This window comes from Euleptes europaea, chromosome 6 (assembly GCF_029931775.1).
Source record: "Euleptes europaea isolate rEulEur1 chromosome 6, rEulEur1.hap1, whole genome shotgun sequence".
Lineage (NCBI taxonomy): Eukaryota > Metazoa > Chordata > Lepidosauria > Squamata > Sphaerodactylidae > Euleptes > Euleptes europaea.
This window is the reverse complement of record NC_079317.1, coordinates 92,192,020-92,214,843: the sequence shown is the minus strand read 5'-3', so window position 1 is coordinate 92,214,843 and position 22,824 is coordinate 92,192,020. Positions and strand designations below refer to the sequence as shown.

General features: G+C 45.3%; 1 protein-coding gene across 1 annotated transcript; it reads left to right on the top strand.

Moving 5' to 3' along the window:
* The first annotated feature begins 12,051 nt into the window (after positions 1-12,051).
* On the top strand, positions 12,052-19,244 carry TNNI2 (troponin I2, fast skeletal type). Its single transcript, XM_056851574.1, has 5 exons — positions 12,052-12,109; positions 13,842-13,970; positions 15,046-15,135; positions 16,741-16,917; positions 18,795-19,244. Exons 2-5 carry the CDS (start codon positions 13,848-13,850, stop codon positions 18,888-18,890), a joined length of 486 nt encoding a protein of 161 aa, XP_056707552.1. The 5' UTR covers positions 12,052-12,109; positions 13,842-13,847; the 3' UTR covers positions 18,891-19,244.
* The last annotated feature ends 3,580 nt before the right edge of the window (positions 19,245-22,824 follow it).

Genomic DNA, 22,824 nt, shown 5'->3' with positions numbered 1-22,824 from the left:
TGCTGTGCGGCCCGGGGAGAGAAAGAGAGAGCATCTGTTTGTGAGTGAGAGAGATCCCCGTGGGGGGGGGGTGTGCGTGTGCACATTCGTGGCTTTCCGGGGCTCCAGGGGACATTTTTGGAGGTAGACATCCCAAAGTTTCAGGGTTGCTTGAGGGGACCCTTCTTTCAAAAAACCCCAAGTTTTGTGACGATTGGATCAAGGGGGGCTGAGATATGGGGCCCAGAAGGGGTACCCCCCAAATCGCCCACAGGAATAAAGCCATTAAAAACACATTCGTGCCTTTCCACGGCTCCGTGGGGGCATGTTTGAAGGTAGAGGTCCCAAACATTCAGCGTAGTTTGAGGTGACCCTTCTTGCAAGAACCCCCAAGTTTTGTGAAGATTGGATCAGGGCCCCCTGAGATATGCAGTCCCCCTCCATTCACCCACTGGAATGATTGTGAGCAGGCATGATCCTGTGCATCTAGAGAGCGGCAAAGCCAAGGCAAAACCTCCCATGCATAAATGGAATCGTATTGGATTACTCCTGAGAAGACATCCACAGTAAGACCCATTTGGGGGCTTTTCTCTATATTTTTTTTGCTGTGTGTGTGTGGGGGAAGCAGAGTCTGAGTGTGTGTGTGTGGGGGAGCAGTTTCTGTGGGTGGGGGGGAAGCCAAAGGGGGTTTCGCCTGCTCGCCTCTGCGGGGTGTTCTGCTTTTAAAGTTTTAAAGTGTAAAGTTGAGTCTGTGCGGCAGCTAGCGAGTCTCTCTCCGCTCGGCACCCGGGCCACGCCTCCTCTTTGTTTTTTTTTCCCATTTGAGCTGCACTGTACTGGTTTGATGGGGGGGGCTTGTTCTGCCTGGGTGTGTGTGTGCCCGCTCGTGTCTCTCTCCCTCCCTGGTTTGAGGGTGAGGGGCTTCAGTTGTGTGTCCTCAGGTTTTCCCTCATTCATAAGATCAGTTAGGTCTATTGATGCTTGCTCAAAACTGGTTTTCAAATTGTGACTTAAACAATGCATTTGCCTGGTCCCGAGTCCCGTCTCCCGAGTCCGATGCAAAAGGGGAAATTCCACCCCCACCTGCTCCTTATGCATAGTCTCTGTCCCTTTCCATGCTTTGCAAACTCCCAAGGTCGCGTCATGTGTTGCTTTGCATGGTTTTGCAAACTCCGAGTCCAAACGGTCTATTTATTTCTATTCATTCCACTGGGTGGATGGGGGGGACCACATATCTTGCCCCCCCTATCCAATCTTTACAAAACTTGGGGGTTATTGCAAGAAGGGTCACCTCAAGCTACGCTGACAGTTTGGGACATCTACCTTCAAACATGCCTCCCCGGAGTTGCGGAAAGGTGTGAATGTATTTTTAATGGACTAAAGATGCACATTAAGGAGGGGGGACCCCTTCCGGGCCCCATATCTCGCCCCCCCCTGATCCAAACTTCAGAAAACTTGGGGGTTCTTGCAAGAAGGGTCACCTCAAGCTATGCTGAAAGTTTAGGATGTCTACCTTCAAACATGCCCCCCCAGGAGTTGCGGAAAGGCGCAAATGTGTTTTAAATGGATAAAGATGCACATTAAGGAGGGGGGACCCCTTCTGGGCCGCATATCTCGCCCCCCAATCCAATCTTCACAAAACCTGGGGGTTCTTGCAAGAAGGGTCACCTCAAGCTACGCTGAAATTTTGGGACCTCAAACCCCAAAAATGCCCCCCTGGAGCCGCGGAAAGGTGCGAATGTGTTTTTTATGGCTTTATTCGGCCGAATTTTTTCCCCGAACTCAAATATCGCGTCGGATTCCACGGAACCAAAGCGGGGGAGTTCGGACTTCGGCATTTCCCAGATCAAAATGGGCCAGATTTTGCCAGATCCGAATTGTACCGAATTTTTTTTCAACAGCCCTTAATCCAACAGGTAAGTCCAAAGTGTCTCTATATGGGCTAGAGCACTATAGTAGCCTACAAAGGCAAAGTCTTTTCATCAATGGCATTCTTGTGAATTTGAGTAGAAGACGGGCTGAGTTCTCCTGGAATTAGTGATGCATACAAGCATTCGTACATTTAGCATGAACAGCTGCAAAGTAGGAACGGTCTCCGGATTGATTTTCACATTTTCGCCACAAATTGTGGCTTCTTCAGCCAATCCTTAAGTTGTTTTTCTTGGGTTTCTTGCGCCTAGCTGGCTGCTCTTGTATTTGTAGGGCTGCCAACCTCCAGGTAATTAACAAAGCAAAAAACTATGCAGCAATAGCAATGCTGAAGAAAAGAAGGCAGCACAGAGGCTCAAACTATACACAATTATTCTCTATTGTCCTACTATAAATCTAAACCATCATAGTGCAAACATATACAATATAGCAAACAGAGGGACATAAATTACCACATGCGATCCAGCTAGAAACATATAGACCACTGATGGAAACATCAATGTCCAAAATAAATGTCCAATATGACTTTCAAAAATTGTGTGGACATTTATTTTGGGCATAGTTGTTTCCACCAGTGGTCTATATGTTTCTAGCTGGATCGCATGTAGTCATTTATGTCACTCTGTTTGTTATATTGTATATGTTTCCACTATGGTGGTTTAGATTTATAGTAGGACTATAGAGAATAATTGTGCATAGTTTGAGCCTCCATGCTGCCTTCTTTTCTTCCATCTCCAGGTAATAGCTGGAGATCTCCTGCTATTAGAACAGATCTCCAGCTGATAGAGATTAGTTCCCCTGGAGAAAATGGCCACTTTGGCAATTGGACTCTATGACATTGAAGTCCCTCCCCTCTCCAAACTCTGCCCTCCTCAGGCTCCACCCCAAAAACCTACCACCGGTGGCAAAGAAGGACCTGCCAACCCTACCTATTTGGATTCAAATTTATGAAGCTTGCTGGGTGGCCTAGAGTAGGCTACTGTTGTTCAGTAACTATCGGGAAATCTTGGGTTCAAATTTCATCTTTGTCATCAATGTGCTAGATAGCCTTAGGCAAGGTTCACTGCATCAGATCACTTTTGCTATCGCCAATATGGGGGTAATCATGCAGGCCTACCTTACAGGTATTTGTACAGATTACTGAGATGATGGGAGGAATGCACTTTGAATCTATTAATGCTGTGTACATGCTTGGCCATCTGATCCTAGCCTACCACAAAGGGTTGTTGTGAGGATAGGATTGCCAGGTCCCTCTTCACAACCGGCGGTAGGTTTCTGGGGTAGAGCCTAAGGAGGGCGGGGTTTGGGGAGGGGAGGGACTTCAATGCCATAGAGTTCAATTACCAAAGCGGCCATTTCTCTCCAGGTGAACTGATCTCTATCAGCTGGAGATCAGTTGAATTAGCAGGAAATCTCCTGCTACTACCTAGCAGTTGGCAACCCTATCCCCAGATGAACTGATCTCTATCGGCTGGAAATCAGTTGTAATAGCAGGAGATCTCCAGCTACTACCTGGAGGTTGGCAACTATGTGAGGATGAAATATGATAACTCCAAGTAATCTTGGAGAAAGCGTAGGATACAAATAGGATAGAAAAACAGAGGAAAACCTGCAATGGTTGTCCAAAAAGAACTGGGGAGAGGGCTGCTGTAAATACGATGTTCAACAGAAGGTGTGACTCTGAGCATATGTAATGTCTATACAGACCTGTAGCCATGCCATCTCCCTCAATCCCCCCACCCCCGATATCTAGCAAAATAAATGGGGAGCAATCTCACAAAAACGTCCCCTCTCCCTCCACGATTAGTCCTTGATATACCATGGTCTCCTCCAAGACTCCTTGAATGTTTCCCAAATTGAGTGCGCTAGTCAAGGGAGGTGGTTTGTATTTCTGGACCCTTGCACACCATTGGTCCGAGGAGGCCTCCATGCCCAAAAAGAGAGAATGGGTTTTTTTGCTGAGCTGTTTAAGAAACACATTTATACCTCCTCCGCCAGCCAGCTGCCTGTGGCGAGCCAGTTGCTCCTGTCCTCCCACCAGCGCGGTCTGTTTTTCTCCTTGGGACTTAGGTGAGCCCTTTGCATGCCTCTTACTGACCCCACTTGCTGTTTAAAGGGGGGTAAAATGAACAGAAACGCACATGGTTTTTAGATTAATGATGTTTTGGATGAAGAAGGGAGGTCCTAAACCTCATTGTTGAAATAAAAATGCTCCTCTCAGCGCTCCTCTCAGTCTTTTCTCTTTAGCACCTCTGTTGCAATGTACAGTTTCATTGGATGTCGTCCCTTACTGTTTCTTGCTGGGCGGCTCTTTCCCCTTAAATAAAAGCGAGTTGGTTCTCATAATTCAGAAGCTCAAATCCTCATAGTCACTCTGATCAGACCTCATTCCCATATGGAAGGTGTGTTTAAATTCACAAAGTGAAACCTGAGCAGCTAATGCTGTCAATTTACCCAACTAAAAAGCTCTTCCCTTCTCCCCCCCACCCCCAATAAATACTTTCTCAGTAGAGGAAGCTGGGCAAAAAGCAAAAGGATGAAGCTGCTTGGCACAACCTATTTAATAGGCTTGTTCTCTGTCCACAAGCAATTTTTGACTGTTGGAAGTGAATACGAATGTTTTGTGTTAAAGAGAAAGGGGAAGATATAAATGACTGCATAGTCTTTTTGTATGTGTTGGCAAGAAACAAAATAAAGGGAAGTATTTTGTTTCAGCAATCCAAGGGATACTCTTACAACTGTTGAGCACATATTTCTTGCATGTCCAGCCCTCTACCATCTACCTTTGCCACCTATGCTTGCCACAGTGAGTGACTCCCTTGCTGTGGCTCAGTTTCTAGAGCTTCTGCTAGCAGAAGGTCCCAGGTTCAATCCCCAGCATCTCCAGTTAAAAGGGACTAGGCAAGTAGGTGCCTGAAACCCTTGAGAGCCACTGCCAGTCAGAGTAGACAATACTGGCTTTGATGGACCAAGGGTCTGATTCAGGATAAGGCAGCTTCATGTGTTCATGTGCCCTGAATTGCTGGGGCTGGAAACGCCTGCAACCCAAGGAGACAGCTGCAGTTCCTTGAGAGCCGTTTTTAGAAGCACTTTCTTCTCAGTCATGAGATTGGCCCTACACATTTTTCAGGATAAGGTTTCCTTTGGGAGATCAGCCATTCATTGCTTTCAGGATCTGCTTTCTGGAAATCTTTCAACTCCTTTCCTCTCCTGTTCCAAGCCTAACAGACCCCAGAGTTCAGAGGCAAGTGACTAGCAAGTACTTAGCATAGCAACAAAGGAGAGAGAGGTCATTATTTTTTATGTATTTCAAACATTTCTGCTTTTGTTTTCCAATATTACCGTGCCATCCTAAGCCATCTGTTCGTTGACTTCAGTGGACTTCAAAGGGTGTAACTGCGTTTAGGATTGCACTGTTAGTGTCCAAAATGGCTCATCGTTCTTAAACACAGTAGAAAACAAGATACTTGAGACCACTTCAAAAAAAATCCTTTCAAAAGGCCATAGGCTCTTAAATTGAATGCATTTTTTCTTGTTACAATTTAAAAATAATACAACAAAACCCTACAATATTCATCCCAAGACATCAGTAAACTGGAACCTTGTGAAGTGATGGATTGCAGCAATGCACTCCAGTCAATACTGCATGTAGATATCAGAAGAGATTCCTGATCATAATGAAATGGAAGCTAAGCACTCACTCCATCGCAAAACATGTTTTTGTCTTCTGTTTTAGCTTGTAATAAAGGTGCCCGGTTCAAGGGGGCATTACTTCTATCACTGTTAAAACTCACAAGTACTCTGAACCACAGAAGTTTCTCTAGTTGTGACTGAGGACATATTTGACAACTCTTCTTGAGTTTGATAACTGCTTCCCCATTCAGAGGAAGCTGCACGGCTGGAAAATGCACACAAACCAGTATCTATTTTCTGTTGAAGCTTACGTTTAATTGAAACAATTAAGTTCCATGTGTATAAATAAAATGTCCTTCTTTGTGCATCGCAGGTGCTGATCGAACCAAGATGTCTTCTGAGTAAGTTTCCATTGTGTTTTGCCTGGGAAACACTTAATTTTTTTTTTATTCTGGGGCTTTAAAAATATTGTTCTTGTAATCTGTCACTTTAAAAAGGTAAAAATATTATGTACCCCACCTGGATATGACACTGTGCATGAGATGCCTTATCCCATCCATGGGACCTTCAAAAAGCTAAAATTATGCCACTCGGCTGGATTAAGTTTCATCTCTTCCTCTGCCAAATGACTTATTGGCATGATTTTAGCCTCACTGCTCAGCCCTGACTGTTGTCCACTTGCATGAATCAAGATATGTGCCGTGTTGTTGTTTTTTTGCCTTGATACTAATTATCTTCTTTTCTTCTCTCCTTTCTTTTTGCGATTGTCTCTTTCTTCTTCTACAGAGAGGAAGTAAGTTTTTCCTTCTTGATTTTGTTTTTACATGGCTATCATTTCAGATTCAGAAGGGCTGTGTTGTGGGATGCTTGCATGATGTCTTCCTGGGTTCCATCTTGGAGAGAAGCTGAGAGGGAGAGGGATGAGCTACCATCCAGAACTCACCTCCTCACTGGTCTAAATAAGAGCTAGTTTCCAACATTCTCTCCCTTCTCAGGGCTGGGGCTGGGCTATTTAGTTTATTTATTTAAAACATCCCTCTATTCAGTCCCTGGACTCATCAAAGTGAATGATGATGATGATGATGATAAATATTCCTGACCTGGATGGCCCAGGCTAGCCTGATCGCGTCAGATCTCAGAAGCTAAGCAGGGTCAGCCCTGGTTAGTATTTGGATGGGAGACCACCAAGGAATGCCAGGGTTGCTGTGCAGAGGAAGGCACTGGCAAACCACCTCTGTTAGTCTCTTGCCATGAAAACCCCAAAAGGGGTCACCATTAGTCGGCTGCGATTTGACGGCACTTTACGCACACACAATAAATATTATTTGTATCCCGTCCTCCCCCGGCAAACCGGGCTGAGGGTGGCTAACATCATGTAAAAACATCATAATTACAGTTCCGTAAAACAATACAATCCGGTATGACCAATTTAAAATTCAATTCAATATAATCCAATCCCACCCTGATGGCACCAAAATCTCCACATTTACAGAGGATGTTATCTGGGGTGTTCATGCCTTAGGGTTCCCAGGTCCCTCTTCACCACCGGCGGGAGAATTTTGGGGTGGAGCCTGAGGAGGGCGGGGTTTGGGGAGGGGAGGGACTTCAATGCCATAGAGCCCAATTACCAAAGTGGCCATTTTTCTCCAGGTGATCTGATCTCTATCGGCTGGAGATCAGTTGAGTTAGCAGGAGATCTCCTGCTACTACCTGGCAGTTGGCAACCCTATCGTGCCTCCATATCCCTTTGTTGATTTCTTATAATCCGGGGTGGGGGTGGGATGGAGACAGAAAAAGTGTGAGGGAGGGGATTTTAAAGGAAGTTTACAGACAAGGGCCATGGAAGGAAGGGGAAAGGAATGGGAGAAGGAAAGAATAAGGGGAAGAGACGATCCGTTTAAAGATATATCATAAAGGCAAAACAGCACCAAACACAACAAACGGAAACTATTAAAGACTGGTGAGTTGCTACGTAGATAGGAGCAGGGCTGATTCCCAATTGCTCGGGTCACAGGGACTGGGTATAGTTTTAGATCTCCCCCAATGGTGTCATCTAGTACTCTCTTTTAGTTTCTTTCACATACATAAATGGTAGCCATTCACTCCTTTGGGGAAAGTAATGCTTAGGGACATAGCTACACTGAGGGGAAAAACTGTTTCTGCTCTCTGGTCCTTCCTGTTGGAGACTCTGAAAAGAATGCAGTTTGTCCCTGCCTGCAGAATAACCAACAGTTCTACAAGAAGATATATCACAAGTGTTTCCCCCCCCCCCCCCGTTTTAGTTACCATAATTGACATTAATGTAAGGGAACACAGACACAGGGCCAGCTCAAACTAGTGAGCCGCCCAAAACACTCTTTCATGCCACCTCTTGGTCGATCTGAGGTGTCAATGACATGAGAGAAAGTTCACACATCCTCCCGCTTCAGCAGCATCCAAGGCAAAGTGCAGAGGAAGGGCCTGTTGGACCTCAAGTGGACCTCAAGTGACCCATCTCCTCTCATGTCAGCACCCCAAGTATGGTACTCAAGTGGCCACCTGAGCCACTTGGGTGGTGAAAAGGTCCCTACAGGGACCTTTCGCCGACATCATAGTTGCCCAGCTGACTTTTAAAAGGTGTTAGTAGTCTCTGTGAGTGTATGTAACTTCCTAACTGAAGAATTGTTAGAGGCCAGCTTGTGCATGCTAGTGTGTTTATCGTCAGTACACTAATCTTGTCTAGTAGAAAAACGATGAAAGACACGAGAAGTTAAAATCAGTAGCAAGACCCCCATTTGTATTTCATGAGGTCTAGGCTATTAATGAGTACCTAGTGTACATTCAAAAAGATTTGGAAGAATAAAGAATCTGTTCTGCTCTACTCAAATTCTAGAGCGAGGGGCTGTTGAATCTGAAATGCACTTTAGACATCCACACAGTGTTCTAGTGCAGCTTTTATATCTCCTCAGGCCAAATTGGAATTCATCTAGGGTTGGCAACTACAGGTTGGGAAATTCCTGGAGATTTGGGGGTGGCCTGGAGAAGGAGGGTTTTGGGGAGGGGGACTTTAATGCTATAGAGTCCACTCTCCAAAGCAGCCATTTTCTCCAGGGGAATTGAACTCTATTGTCGGAAGATCTACTGTAATTCTGGGAGGTCTCCAAGTACCACCTGGAGGTGGGCAACCATAGATTCATATTGCATGTTCTGAGGCCTGTTGTGTGTTAAGAGGTCTATTACACTACTGACAGTTTATCACATTAGATGCTTCTGAATTTATGCATGTTTGGGATATCCCTAAGCTACACCAAGCCTTGCCTCACAGATGCAGAGACCTCTAGTATAATGCAGGCTCAGCGGTATCTCTGACCTCTTGACATGCCAGATGCTAGGGTTGCCAACTTCCAGGTACTAGCTGGAGATCTCCTGCCATTACAACTGATCTCCAGCCGATAGATAGGGTTAGTACTGCAATCCAAGCTCTGCTCACGACCTGAGTTCGATCCCAATGCAAGCTGGTTTCAGGTAGCCGGCTCAAGGTTGGCTCAGCCTTCCATCCTTCCGAGGTTGGTCAAATGAGTACCCAGCTTGCTGGGGGTAAAGGGAAGATGACTGGGGAAGGCACTGGCAAACCACCCCGCAAACAATGACTGCCTAGTAAACGTCGGGATGTGACGTCACCCCATGGGTCAGGAATGACCCGGTGCTCGCATAGGGGACCTTTACCTTTAGTATAGCAGATATCAAGGTTACAGTACCAGCAAATATCCAGTCCCTTCAATGGTTCTTTCTAAAAAAGTGTTTTTACTAGACTCCCAAATATTCAGAAGAGCTTTTTAAGAAAGGAAATCCTCAGTGAAGGAGATACCAAGGGAAAGGCCTTCTTGTAATCACATTCCAGGCCTCAGAAATGTAGGGCAGTCAAATTAGGGCTCCATCTGCTGATCTAAGCCTGCCCTACAGGGAGTATCATATGATTCCGTTTGAAACAGAGGTAGGAAAAAACCCTTCATGTTGACCTATTTGGTTTCTTTTCTAATGACTTGGAAGCAAACTCTGCCTCTCTTTTGTTCAAACTCCATATGTGCTGGACTGGAATTGTTTTATTTTTTTATTTTTTTGCACAGGGATAAATTGCACTCACTTACTATTTTCGTACTATGGGTTTCTGGAAGAACTTTTTCATAACAGACACAAGAACATTAAGGACAGAAGAAAGATTAATCAAAGCCTACCGTAGTTGAGCCAAGGGTTCCCATTGCCTTTAGAAGACACTCTTAAAGGCCAGATTCTGTCCCTGCTCCTCCCATACTGCATGACCTTATCAGATTTCTTAAATATTCATTACTTGGCTGGAAGGCCCTCAAAAGGAAGAACATTCTGGTTCAATCCCTGGCACCTCCAATTAAAAAGGATCTCAGGTACCCGTGTTGGAAAGGACCTTTTCCTGCTGAAATCCTGGAGGGCCACCTCTGGTCAGAGACAACTGAGTCAAACATCTGACTCAGCCCAGGCAGATGTGTACGTTGTGCTCAAAATGTGAATAACTAGGTCCTTCCCACTGAAGCGACACCCATGGAAGACGTCTGCGTTGTGGGGTCATTCAACAGAAGCAAAAGCACACCAGTAAAGGCTCTGATAAACATCAATAAAGACAAATTGTAAAATGTGGTTGAAAGGTCTGAAAATGTGCCCCACAATTTAAACACAAAACCCTCACAGCTGTTAGTAGAAAAGAGGCAGTATTTAACCCGTTTTCAACCTGCTCTGTCACTGATCCAAACCTCCATATGGTTCCAGAGTTTTGTTTGCCATATTCAGCTGACAGTATATTTACCCTTCCATCCTCCCCATAACTGAGTACTATTCCTGCAGAAACGTCAATAACCCATGGGGGAAGAGAAGTGGTGGCTACTTCGAGAGTAGGGAACTGGGAAGACCTATTTTTGACAAGTAACTTGATGCATCTGATAAAGAATGGTTTTCCTGGTGAAATCCGTGCCAAAACAAAGCCCTTCAAGTACCACATGGTTGTTCTTTTAGCTGAATTCAGAGCATAATTGATACATGCTGCAATCCAGCAAAGACAATCAAAGCATGGAAACAAGCTATAGCCGCTTCTCCCCAAGGGGGGTGGGGAAAGGATTCTGTATCTAGTGCTCAAGGCTTGTTTTTATACCTTGAATGCACTGCCAAATAAAAGTTTTGTGCTGTCTCTGATGCTTGATATTCTCTGGCCAGCTCTGCGTTCAGAAATACCTGGAGATTTTGGGGGTTGGACCTGGGGAGGGCAGGGTTTGGGGAGGGGATAGGGTTGCCAGGTCCCTCTTCGTCACCGGTGGGAGATTTTGGGGGCGGAGCCTGAGGAGGGCGGGGTTTGGGGAGGGGAGGGACTTCAATGTCATAGAGTTCAATTGCCAAAGCGGCCATTTTTCTCCAGGTGATCTGATCTCTATCGGCTGGAGATCGATTGCATTAGCAGGAGATCTCCTGCTACTACCTGGCAGTTGGCAACCCTAGGAGGGGAGGGTCATCAGTGGGGTATAATGTGATAGAGTCCATCTTCCAAAGTGTACATTTTCTCCAGGTGAACTGATGTCTGTTGCCCTGGAGATTAGTTGTAGTAGCGGGGGATCTCCAGCCACCACCTGGAGGTTGGCAACCCTATCCGCAAGGATGACCCTACTGTTAACTCCATGCTCCTTCCCATTCATTTGCTGCCCGTTGGCTGTAGTACAACCAGGGTAGAACTTATGCACTGAGTTTGAATGGATTTGTAATCGGGGTCAATGGACAATTTGCAGTGAGTAAAAGGGAGCATGCCCTGACCTGGACGGCCCAGGCTAGCCAGATCTCGGAAGCTAAGCAGGGTCAGCCCTGGTTAGTATTTGGATGGGAGACCACCAAGGAAGACCAGGGTTGCTGTGCAGAGGAAGGCACTGGCAAACCACCTCTGTTAGTCTCTTGCCATAAAAACCCCCAAAAGGGGTCGCTATAAGTCGGCTGTGACTTGAAGGCACTTTACACACACAACCTAATCCAAGAAGCCCCGTGGCGCAGAGTGGTAAAGCTGCAGTACTGCAGTCCAAGCTCTGCTCACGATCTGAGTTCGATCCCGACGGAAGTTGGTTTCAGGTGGCCGGCTCAAGGTTGACACCTTCCCATCCTTCCGAGGTCGGTAAAATGTGGACCCAGTTTGCTGGGGGTAAAGGGAAGATGACTGGGGAAGGCACTGGCAAACCACCCCGTAAACAAAGTCTGCCTAGTAAATGTCGGGATGTGACATCACCCCATGGGTCAGGAATGACCCGGTGCTTGCACAGGGGACCTTTACCTTAAAAAAAAAAAAAACTTAGTCCAACCCAATGTATAAACTCTAGAACTCTTCATCAGACTGTCAGCTGTAGATGCTCTTCTCTTGATACTCTTTGGCTTACACTTGTCCATAAACTTGGCAAAGATGCATGGTAAGATGTGCTTTATGTTAGGATGCTCTTAGCACATATGCTGACCAGCTTTTTTCTCCCTTTGCTTCTTTCAACTCTAGAAAAAGAAGAGGGCGGCCACTGCTCGCCGGCAGCATCTCAAGGTACTTACAGTTTCTGATCATTCATAAGGATGGGCATGATTCTTTGCCACTGTGTTCACCTCTGGGATGGTAACATGTCTGTGCCACACAGCATTCTCCTACTGGAATGGCCCTACCACTGCCAAAATTTGGGGTTATCTACACATGAGCCCCCACCTAGAATCAATTTAAGTATTTCACACCATTTCCCGTCTACTGCTTACTACTACTTTGCTGTTCCGTTTGAAAGCACTTCTTATGTTCCACCACCGCACATTTCTTACATGTTTCCAATATGATAGTGGAACCAAGCTTGGCATGATAAGGACATTTCTTGTGGGTTTAAACATGGAACTGCTCCGATCATGCGTGTCTAGTTGTTACACCAAAAAGTCCATGCAGATGAGTGCTGCTGAACCTTCCCAGTGGTCCCCTATTGACATCCAATAGGTCCCTCTATCAAAGGGCTTTTCTCCTAGCTGAGGTAACTTCTGGTACTGAAACACAGCTGAGGAGAAGATCACTCAGTGTGGGGAAGCTGCTTGGAGGCAAGCCACAAGTTGGTGGGGAGTTCTGCCGTCCTCACGGATGTGCTCTTTTGCTGTTACAATCAGATCTCGCAATTATCTATTGCATTTCTATCCTGCTGTTCCTTAGGGGACTCAGGAGAGGGTGCGCCATTCTCCTTCCTGTGAGGTCAATTTTGCTGAGAGGGGGAGGGAGTGACCCAAGATTACTCAGCTTCATGTCTGAATGGGGGTTAGAACTCTGATCCCCATGGCCCGTCTGGCACACTAACCACATTGGCTCCCACCCAGCTTTTTATACATGACTGGGGAAATGCTGTTTCATAGAATCATAGAGTTGGAAGGGGCCGTCCAGGCCATCTAGTCCAACCCCCTGCTCAATGCAGGATCAGCCTAGAGCATCCCTGACAAGTGTTTCTCCAGATTCTGTTTAAAGACTGCCAGTGAGGGGGAGCTCACCACCTCCCTAGGTAGCTGATTCCACTGTCGAACAACTCTTTCTGTAAAAGATTTTCCCCCTCCCAGTACCTTTTCCCCACAATTTAAACCCATTATTGTGAATAGTTTCTTAAACTGTTGCCCTGAATTCAATCAGTATGAGTCAATCAATCAATCAATCTTTATTAAAAACAGTCATAGACCAGCACAGTACAATTTACCATTAAAACTCTTAGTGTTACGCTCTACCCACAGGTTAATATAAATAGTAAAAAAGTTGTTTGGACTCTTTGCAAACTATATAAACTACCCATTAAAATTATTGACACACCGGTGTTCTCAGCAGTGTCTGGCGGATTCTACAGGCCGCTGCACAAAACTTAGCTGTTCCTACTGTAACCTGTGGATTTTCGTCTATAAGCAACATTTTAGTTTGCTCCTGACCTGAATGGCTGGAATGCCAACTAAGCCAGGGGGAGATAAACTTAGAATCAGTATGAGTCTCATTTTATATTTGCAACTTCTAAGGCTTGCCCAAGGGCATTCAAGGAATTTATGGCAGAACCTGGTCATGAATCCAAGTCCTGGTTCTAAACCACTGGACCATGCTGCTTCTGTCCTGCATTGCTCCCTGACTTGCATTGGTCTAGCTGTTAGATCTTCAGGGGACCCGTGCGTATTTCTTGATGCGCCTGTGGCCACTGTCTTTCTGTGACATTTCCTTCCCTCCCCTCTGAAAATTCTTCTGCTGTATCAGTCATTATACTTCTCCCAATTGTATCCTCCAGAGTGTGATGCTCCAGGTTGCTGCTACTGAACTTGAAAAAGAGCACGTAGCTAAAGAACAAGAAAAAGTCGATTACCTGGCAGAGCACTGTCCACCTCTGCAACTCCCACACTCCATGCAAGAACTGCAGGTAAAGGCTTCATTCCCCCCCTTCACTGTCACGCCAGAGCAGCAACATTTGATGCCAGTCCTAGCACATGATTTTGTTCAGTACTCTGGTCTCATTCTGCATGCATTGTGTGGGACTTGAAAAGATAGACAATGGTTGTTGCTGGTGTAGGGTTGTGCCAGTTTTGGGGTCATGGCAGGAGGGTTATGACACTGACTAAGGTCGGTTATTCATGGGAGTTTTACCTGAGGCTCGTTGCTCGCTGGACCCACACTTTCCTGTTGGGAATCTATGCACCAGCAGTCTCCAAGCTCAAATCAGGAAGCATTTCAGTCCCCGTCCCTTGAAACGCTGCTTTGTAATTGGCTGTACTGCTTACTGTGAGAGAAAAGTCCCCTCTCCCCGGAAACCCAATAGTCACATAAAAAAGCATTTTAAAAAACGGAGCTCTCTAAAAGGAAGGGGGGGAAACCCAAGTGTTGTTTCTAAAATCCTTTCTTCTGCTTAGAAAGAACCCCCAGAAAGCAGGAAGCATTTTAGTGCCCGCCCCTTGACACACTGCTTTGTAATTGGCTGTGGTGCTATCCGTGACAGAAACATCACTCCCCCAAGCTTCTATGTCCTGCGCTTTGCCTTATGCATGGGGATTTCACCTGGGCTGAGCTCAGGGGAGATGGAAGAATTGGGGGCGAACTTGAGTGAAAGTACCCATACATAAATGGCCTAAGTCCTGCACCACCCCTGACATACCCAAATCTTATTCTTATTCTGGAAGGAGTGCTGGAAGGAGTAATGCTGGCTTAGCACAATGCCACTGCAACTTGGAACTAGCATATCTCCAGGATATGGACAGGTCATCCTTTAAGTTGTTGAGAAGCAGGGCTTACAATGGGGTTCTAAGAAACGTTTAGACTCTTTTAGAGTCCCAAAATTTAGCTGCACCAAATAATACAGTCTGCAGATTTCCAAAACTCTACATCCCAGCTGTATCGTCTGCAGACACATCAAATTCAGGTTTCTCTACAAAGATCTGCAAAAGACTGGGCAGGACACTCTGGATGGCTTGAGCAACCCTTCTCTTCTTGTTTCTCAACAGGAACTGGTAAAAAAACTTCATGCCAAGGTAGAGGAAGTGGATGAGGAAAGATATGACACAGAGATGAAATTACAAAAAACTACCAAGGAGGTAATCTTTGCTGGGGTGCCCAACTCTGTGCCAAACCGAGCATCTGCAGCATGCACTGGCAATTTCTGTGTTTAGTTATCGTACAATGTTGGTTTCCAAATAGGGGTCGGGACCTCCCAGTGGGATATAAGAACTTTATGTGTAGAGGCCAGCATGGTGGTACTGCAGGCCGGTGACAAGAAGTTAAGATAGGAAAGCTGATTTGGGATCAGGATAATGGGTCCAACACAAAGTCCCAAACAACGGCAGAATTCCACAAAAAGTTTGGGGTAGTATTTCTCGAGAGTGTTAGGATATTCATTCACTAGTATACTCTTTTTAAAAACTTAGATATGCATCTAAGTAATGCACAATATAGTCCTAAGTGGGATAAGTATGATTATTTATTTATTTATCTTACCATATTTTTATCCTGCCTTTCCTAGTTAGCCTAAGGCAGCTTATAACAGGACAAAGGGCTCTCTGAAGCCCACCGTTAAAATGTAAAACCAGCTAACAAACCCAATGGAGCAAAAGAGACAACTGAGATTCCACAGACTTGGGGCGAAAACACATGGTTGCTTTATCCTCCTTTAATCCCTATTTTAGCCAGGATCGAATGCACATTAGGCGAAACGCATGCGTTCAATCCTGGCTGAATCCTGGCTGAAACAGGGATTAAAGCAGGATAAAGCGACCAAGGGTATTCACCCTTGGTTTGCAAAGTATATGGTCACCAGAGGAAAAGAAAGAAAGCACCCAGAACACTGGAAGGCTGAACACAACTACCCCCCCCCCCAAATAGGAGGAGTTGGTTTTTATATGCTGACTTTCTCTACCACTTAAGGGAGAATCAAACTGGCTTACAATCACCTTCCCTTCCCACAACAGACACCCTGTGAGGTAGGTGGGGCTGAGAGAGCTCTAACAGAGCTGTAACTTGCCCAAGGTCACCCAGCTGGCTTCGTGTATAGGAGTGGGGAAACAAATCCAGTTCACCAGATTAGCCTCCGCCACTCATGTGGAGGAGTGGGGAATCAAACCCGGTTCTCCAGATCAGAGTCCACCCCTGCAAACCACCGCTCTTAACCACTACACCACGCTGTCTATTAGGTGTCTGTTGTTGAGCATGGCAGCTTCAGTATGTAGATGCATATTTCATTCCAGGTAAAAAGTTTAAAATGTAAAAAGTTTAAAGTGGAGGAAAGAATGCTTGAAATAGCCCCCAAATGGTCGGTAATGATTAGTTATGAGATGGATAATTTCACTTTGGAGGGAAAAGAAATCCAAAAGCAGAGTAGTGATTGAGTCAGGCCTTGAGATTGGACTCAGTCATGCCCTTGCTGTTGAGTTCAGAGATACTGTGCAGAAAACAGTCCATGTAGGCATACCTTCAGCATCCATGCACACTACATTCCTTGTGCTGCTTTTCCTTCATATCTACAAACTCCTGCTACTAATACATCATTTCTATAGTCCTATGCTTCATCAAATTGTCTCCTGTTCTAGATTAGTTGAGTTTAACACCCTGCCCGCACTCTCCCCCATCATCTAATTTCTGCTACCTTTCCCATTCTTGTAAGGTCCTCTCTTACCGCTTATTTCCTCACATCTCTTTCTCTTTAGCTTGAAGATTTGGGCCAGAAACTGTTTGACCTGAGGGGTAAGTTCAAGAGGCCACCCTTGAAGAGAGTCCGCATGTCAGCTGACGCTATGCTGCGTGCTCTTCTGGGCTCCAAGCACAAAGTCTGCATGGATCTGAGAGCTAACCTGAAGCAAGTCAAGAAAGAAGACACTGAGAAGGTACTTGGAGAGTTAACAAGAAACACATGCTAGGAAGTTGCTGGAAACTTCAATGGATTCCAACAGCCCATTGTCTAGCAAAGACCTTGCCTGTTTTGAGAGAGCAAGAATGTGGCCATACAGTGCTTACAGTCTGGTATCTACCCGCTCATATGTTTGCACTCAGTGCTCAGTTGGCCAATCTGGCAACAAGTAGCTTTATCTCCTTATTACAAACATTCCTTTCTACTTCCCTTTGTCATGATCAGCTAGCCTCAAATTCTTCCGTTTGCTTCCGCTAGTAATTGCCTAAAGAAGCTCATTGAAAGAAAGTCTAGGATGCTTCCTGTAAAAGCCAGTTCCATGCCAATTGGCAAGTATTAGACTTCCAAAATGGCGTTGTCAAACCTATTTAATTCTACTAAGTAATGGGTATCAAACATCTTTACTAGGCATATTGTGTAGCTAACAACATATGCATATCTTGCCTGTGGATAGATGCAGGGCACAGCAGGGCTTCCAAATCAATTTAATATATTATAGAATTCCTAGACTACTGCTATAGTTAAGACTAATTCTTCTCGGTCTTTACCTCATCTTTCTACCCAATGGGCCCTGACTGTAGCCCAAAACAATGATTAAAAAATCAAGATAAAACATTAAGCATCAAAACAAGCAAAACTAAGAGTACCAGAAAGTATTGGCAGCTGTTCATAATTCCCCAAATTTTGTAGCCCTTCCCCACCTGACAGAATGGGGGAAAATCAGTTTGCTTCTGGAAGTCAGCTAGGAACCCACCCTCCAAAATTCCTTGGGGAATTTTGGGGAGGGGCCGTGGCTCGGTGGTAGAGCATCTGCTTGGCATGCAGAAGGTCCCAGGTTCAATCCACAGCATCTTCAGTTAAAGGGACTACGCGAGTAGGTGATGTGAAAGACCTCTGCCTGAGACCCTAGAGAGCCGCTGCCAGTCTGACTGGACAATCTGACTTTGATGGACCGAGGGTCTGATTCAGTATAAGGCAGCTTCATGTGTTCATGTGTGTTCATGTGTTCCTGTGGGGGCACTCCACAGGGGAAGAGCTACTACATTTTGATAACATTGGACATAAAAAGCCACAACTAAGATGATGCTGAGTATAGAATGTATTGGTGAGCTAAAAGTGACATGATACATTAATCAGAAAGTGATAGGAATCAGAGAAGGCCTTACTTTAACCAAGTACTAGGTGGCTACAAAATGACATAAGACTTCCAGTGGAAGTTACCCACATTTCTGGAATGTCCTAGGTATTTAATCAGTTTTATATCTGCTTTCTGTTGAATGTGATGCCATTTTGGAATGCACTGATAAACGTCCAACTGTTTGGCTGAGAGTTTCTGAACCAAGCACAATCTTCTGAAACCAGCACAATCTTCAGTCAGGAGTCTTGTAGCATTTTCTCTGCCAATCAGGGTTGTGTGCATATAGGCAAACAGGTCATAGAATCATAGAGTTGGAAGGGACCACCAGGGTCATCTAGTCCAACCCCCTGCACAATGCAGGAAATTCACAACTACCTCCCCCCCACACCCCTAGTGACCAGAAGATGGCCAAGATGCCTTCCCTCTCATCATTTGCCTAAGGTCACAGAATCAGCATTGCTTACAGATGGCCATCTAACCTCTTCTTAAAAACCTCCATGGAAGGAGAGCTTACCACCTCCCGAGGAAGCCTGTTCCATTGAGGAACCGCTCTAACTGTTAGAAAATTCTTCCTAATGTCTAGACGGAAACTCTTTTGATTTAATTTCAACCCTTTGGTTCTGGTCCTGCCTGCTTGGGCAACAGAAAACAACTCTCCAAGTGGATGAGTGTACGTGTGGTACAAGCCTGAATCTTCCTCTTCTTCCGCCTCACAGGAGAAGGATTTGCGTGATGTGGGTGACTGGAGGAAGAACATTGAGGAGAAGTCTGGCATGGAGGGCAGGAAGAAGATGTTTGAAGGAGGCGAGTAAGAAACACGCAGCTGTTCGTCCAGTCTCCACATCTGTCCAGTCCCGGTGCTCGTCTTCCACCTATCCTGCCACCTAATTTTCTGTCAACCCTTTACAGCGCTGTTTGTAGGCTGACTTTCCTCAGGCCCTGATGGCATCTCATAGAACAATCCACCCTACAGAACCTACCTACAGCCTAACCCTTACTATCGCTAAGAAGGCAGCCATCTGATACCGCAAAATGTCTTGAAAGCATTTTGCAGCAATGGTCGTGGCATGAGTTTAAAGTATTCAGTCATCCTTAAGTCCCGTAATTGTGTAGGTTCTGTTGTTGCAAAGAAACCTGAATGATGTAAATAAAGCTTTGAAAGTATGGTTGGATTTTTAAGCCTTGGGAGGGCCCAGGCATGAAGTAACTTTGTGTGATATGGTGATTTATTTACTGACGTGGGAACTGAACTTGAATATCCTACGGATACACAAGTATTCAATTCTTGTGTAGATGCTGCATACAGACAGGATTCATTGGGTGTATTTCCATGAAATTAGTGGGCCATTCAGAAACCTGCCCAAAAGCTGAACGGAATGAAATGTGCAAAATGAAGTTTTGTCTAATACTCACCTAAAAGTAGGGACCCACGAGAAACTTGCAGGAGCAGTTATCCTGTTCCCCTCACTTTTGTTTTGCCCCCTCTTGCCCTACTTCTCTCAGTCTCTCATTCTTTCTTCCGCTTGCCAACCCTTTTCTTACTCTGTCCTTCATGCCTGTCACTTTCTCCCTCTTTCTGCCCCATCACTCTTTCTCTGTCCCTTTCTGCCCCCCACCCCATCACTTTCTCTTTCTGCCCCATCACCCTCCCATCCACCCATCTGCTTCCTTCCACCACCCCCACACACAGCAGCAGTGGGGTCAGCAGCTCTCTCAAAATCACAACGGGTCTCCCAACTACAGAGATCAGTTCCCTTTAAGGTTGCCAGCTCCAGGTTGGGAAATTCCTGGAGATTTGGGGGTGGAGCCTTGGGAGGGTGAGGTTTGGGGCAGAGCCTGAGGAGGGCAGGGTTTGGGGAGGGGAAGGACTTCAATGCCATAGAGTACAGTTGCCAAAGTGGCCATTTTCTCCAGGGGAACAGATCTCTATCGGCTGGAGATTAGTTGTAATAGCAGGAGATAGCACCTAGTACCTGGAGGTTGACAACCGTAGCTCTGCCCCCTCCCCCTTGCCTTTACTGACAGAACCAAGCCTTGGAATGCTGTGGTTTCTCAGCAACAGCCACTGAGGGAATCTGTTGCTTAAAGCTACAGGCGCTCCTTTTATTTATGTTTATTTATTTATTATTTACATTTATATCCCAACCTCCCCCTGCATAGCAGAGTTCAGGCTGGCTCACAAGACAAATATAACACAATGTAATTTTAAACTGTTTAAAACCAGAACTATAGATATACTTAACTACAACTAAAACAACATGATAGTGCTTAATAAACATTTTGGGTTTTTTTAAGTCACCTAATGCTGGGTGGCTTTTTTAGATTTCACATTTTTCTGCAAACCTGGGCCCCTTTTCAGGTTTGTAGAAAGATCTGTCTTGCCCGTTCACAGCTCCAGTCATCGGATTTCAGTATCCTCAGTTTTGGTTGACTTCGCTATTAGATTTCTGTGGCATTAGGAATAATTTTGAGGAACTATTTGTGAATGAGGGGACAGCTACATGGGTGCATAATGCAGGTTAAACAAGCATTTTCTCTTCCAAAATGTCCACAAAACCTGCTGTTCCCAGGGCCTCACTCGAACACAAAATTATGTTAGAACACTGTCCTGAAGCCAAAGGAAGATATATTGCTTTGGCTTCAGGGAACTCAGTGATTTGGTGCCAGCTAAATAGTGTGGGTTGTAAGATACTAAGAAGGTGAAGATTAATCTGCCTTCAACTAGTTTGCTATTTTCACTGCCAGGGCACTTTTTGGAGACATTTTTATCATTACTAATACTGAGATTACTGGCGGGGGTGGGGGGTGTAACTCTATTTAGGATTGTGCTGTGCATCTACAATCTGGTTTTTGTAGTCTTTTCCGGCTGCAGTCCTAAGAACGCTTACCTGGAAGAAAACTCCACTGAATAAAATGGGACTTAATTCAGAGTAAACAGAGCCCTGTGGCACAGAGTGGTAAGCTGCAGTACTGCAGTCCAAACTCTGCAGTACTGCAGTCTAAGCTCTGCAGTACTGCAGTCCAAGCTTTGCTCACGACCTGAGTTCGATCCCAATGGAAGTTGGTTTTAGGTAGCCGGCTCAAGGTTGACTCAGCCTTCCATCCTTCCGAGGTGGGTAAAAGGAGTACCCAGCTTGCTGGGGGTAAAGGGAAGATGACTGGGGAAGGCACTGGCAAACCACCCCATAAAACAAAGTCTGTGAAGTAAACATCGGGATGTGACATCACCCCATGGGTCAGGAATGACCCGGTGCTTGCACAGGGGACCTTTACCTACCTTTACCTTAAACATGCATAGGATTGCACTGTCAGTCACTCAGGTTTACAACCCTGGGCTTTGCATGCCTACTGCTGAGTACACCCCATTAGACTCAGTGTGAGTGAACATGCCCAGGATTCAGCAATCAAAAGCCCACATGCTGGTAACTAGCAAAACTAATCTGTACCTTCATTGCACTGAAGATAACGCTAGGCTGGCGGTCACGTTCCCCCCTCTTCGAGGGGCTGCAAATGATAGCTGAATTCTGTTTTTGACAGTTTTATTCATAATAATAATTTAAAAAATACCGTCACAATCTTCAAGTATATTTAAGGTTTGCAAATGATAATAAACTCACACATAAATACCGTAACAAATAAATACCAAAGCCTCACTGCAATAATCTGCATGCAATTTTGTCCTTGGTAGGCAAGCATTGCAATGCAAAATTGTGTCTTTTAAAGTTATGTTAATGCAATCTACACAAATGAACACCTTATACACCCTGTTAGTGTGTAGCTATTACTATTGGAGATTCACTGTCGTTTCCTGAATCTTTCCTTGTATCAGCTCTTTAACAGAATTCAAAGAGATCACCATGGGTGCGTTTGCAAAATAGTCTAGTCAGTTTTCTGCCAACCCAGTGCCTCAGCTTCTTCATTCTCTGAGATCACTTTATTCCAGGAGATTGTCTCAAGGCATATATATGTATTTGTTTTAAGCATTTATATATCCTGCCCTCTCAAGTAAGCTTGTGTCACAGGGTGGCTTCTAGTAAAAACATTTTTTAAAACAGATAAAAATATAAATGATCCTAACAAAACTAGGAAACTCTACAGTCTTGAATGCATAAAAGTCATCCAAAGCAGCAGAAGAGGGATGTCAGCCTCTTGGTGGGACCTGGGGATCTCCAGGAATTTCAGCTTGTCTCCGGACTACAGAGATCAGTTCCCCTGGAATCATAGAATCATAGAGTTGGAAGGGACCACCAGTGTCATCAAGTCCAACCCCCTGCACAATGCAGGAAATTCTGAACTACCTCCTCCCAACTCCTCCAGTGACCCATACTTCATGCCCAGAAGATGGTCAAGATGCCCTCCCTCTCATCATCTGCCTAAGGTCACAGAAGCAGCATTGCTGACAGATGGCCATCTAACCTCTTCTTAAAAACCTCCAGGGAAGGAGCGCTTACCACCTCCCGAGGAAGCCTGTTCCACTGAAGAACCGCTCTAACTGTTAGAAAATTCTTCCTGATGTCTAGACGGAAACTCTTTTGATTTAATTTCAACCCGTTGGTTCTGGTCCGACCTTCTTGGGCAACAGAAAACAACTCGGCACCATCCTCAATATGACAGCCCCTCAAGTACTTGAAGATGGTTATCATATCCCCTCTCAATCTTCTCCTCTTCAGGCTAAACATACTCAGCTACTTCAAGCTTTCCTCATAGGACTTGGTCTCCAGACCCCTCACCATCTTTGTTGCCCCT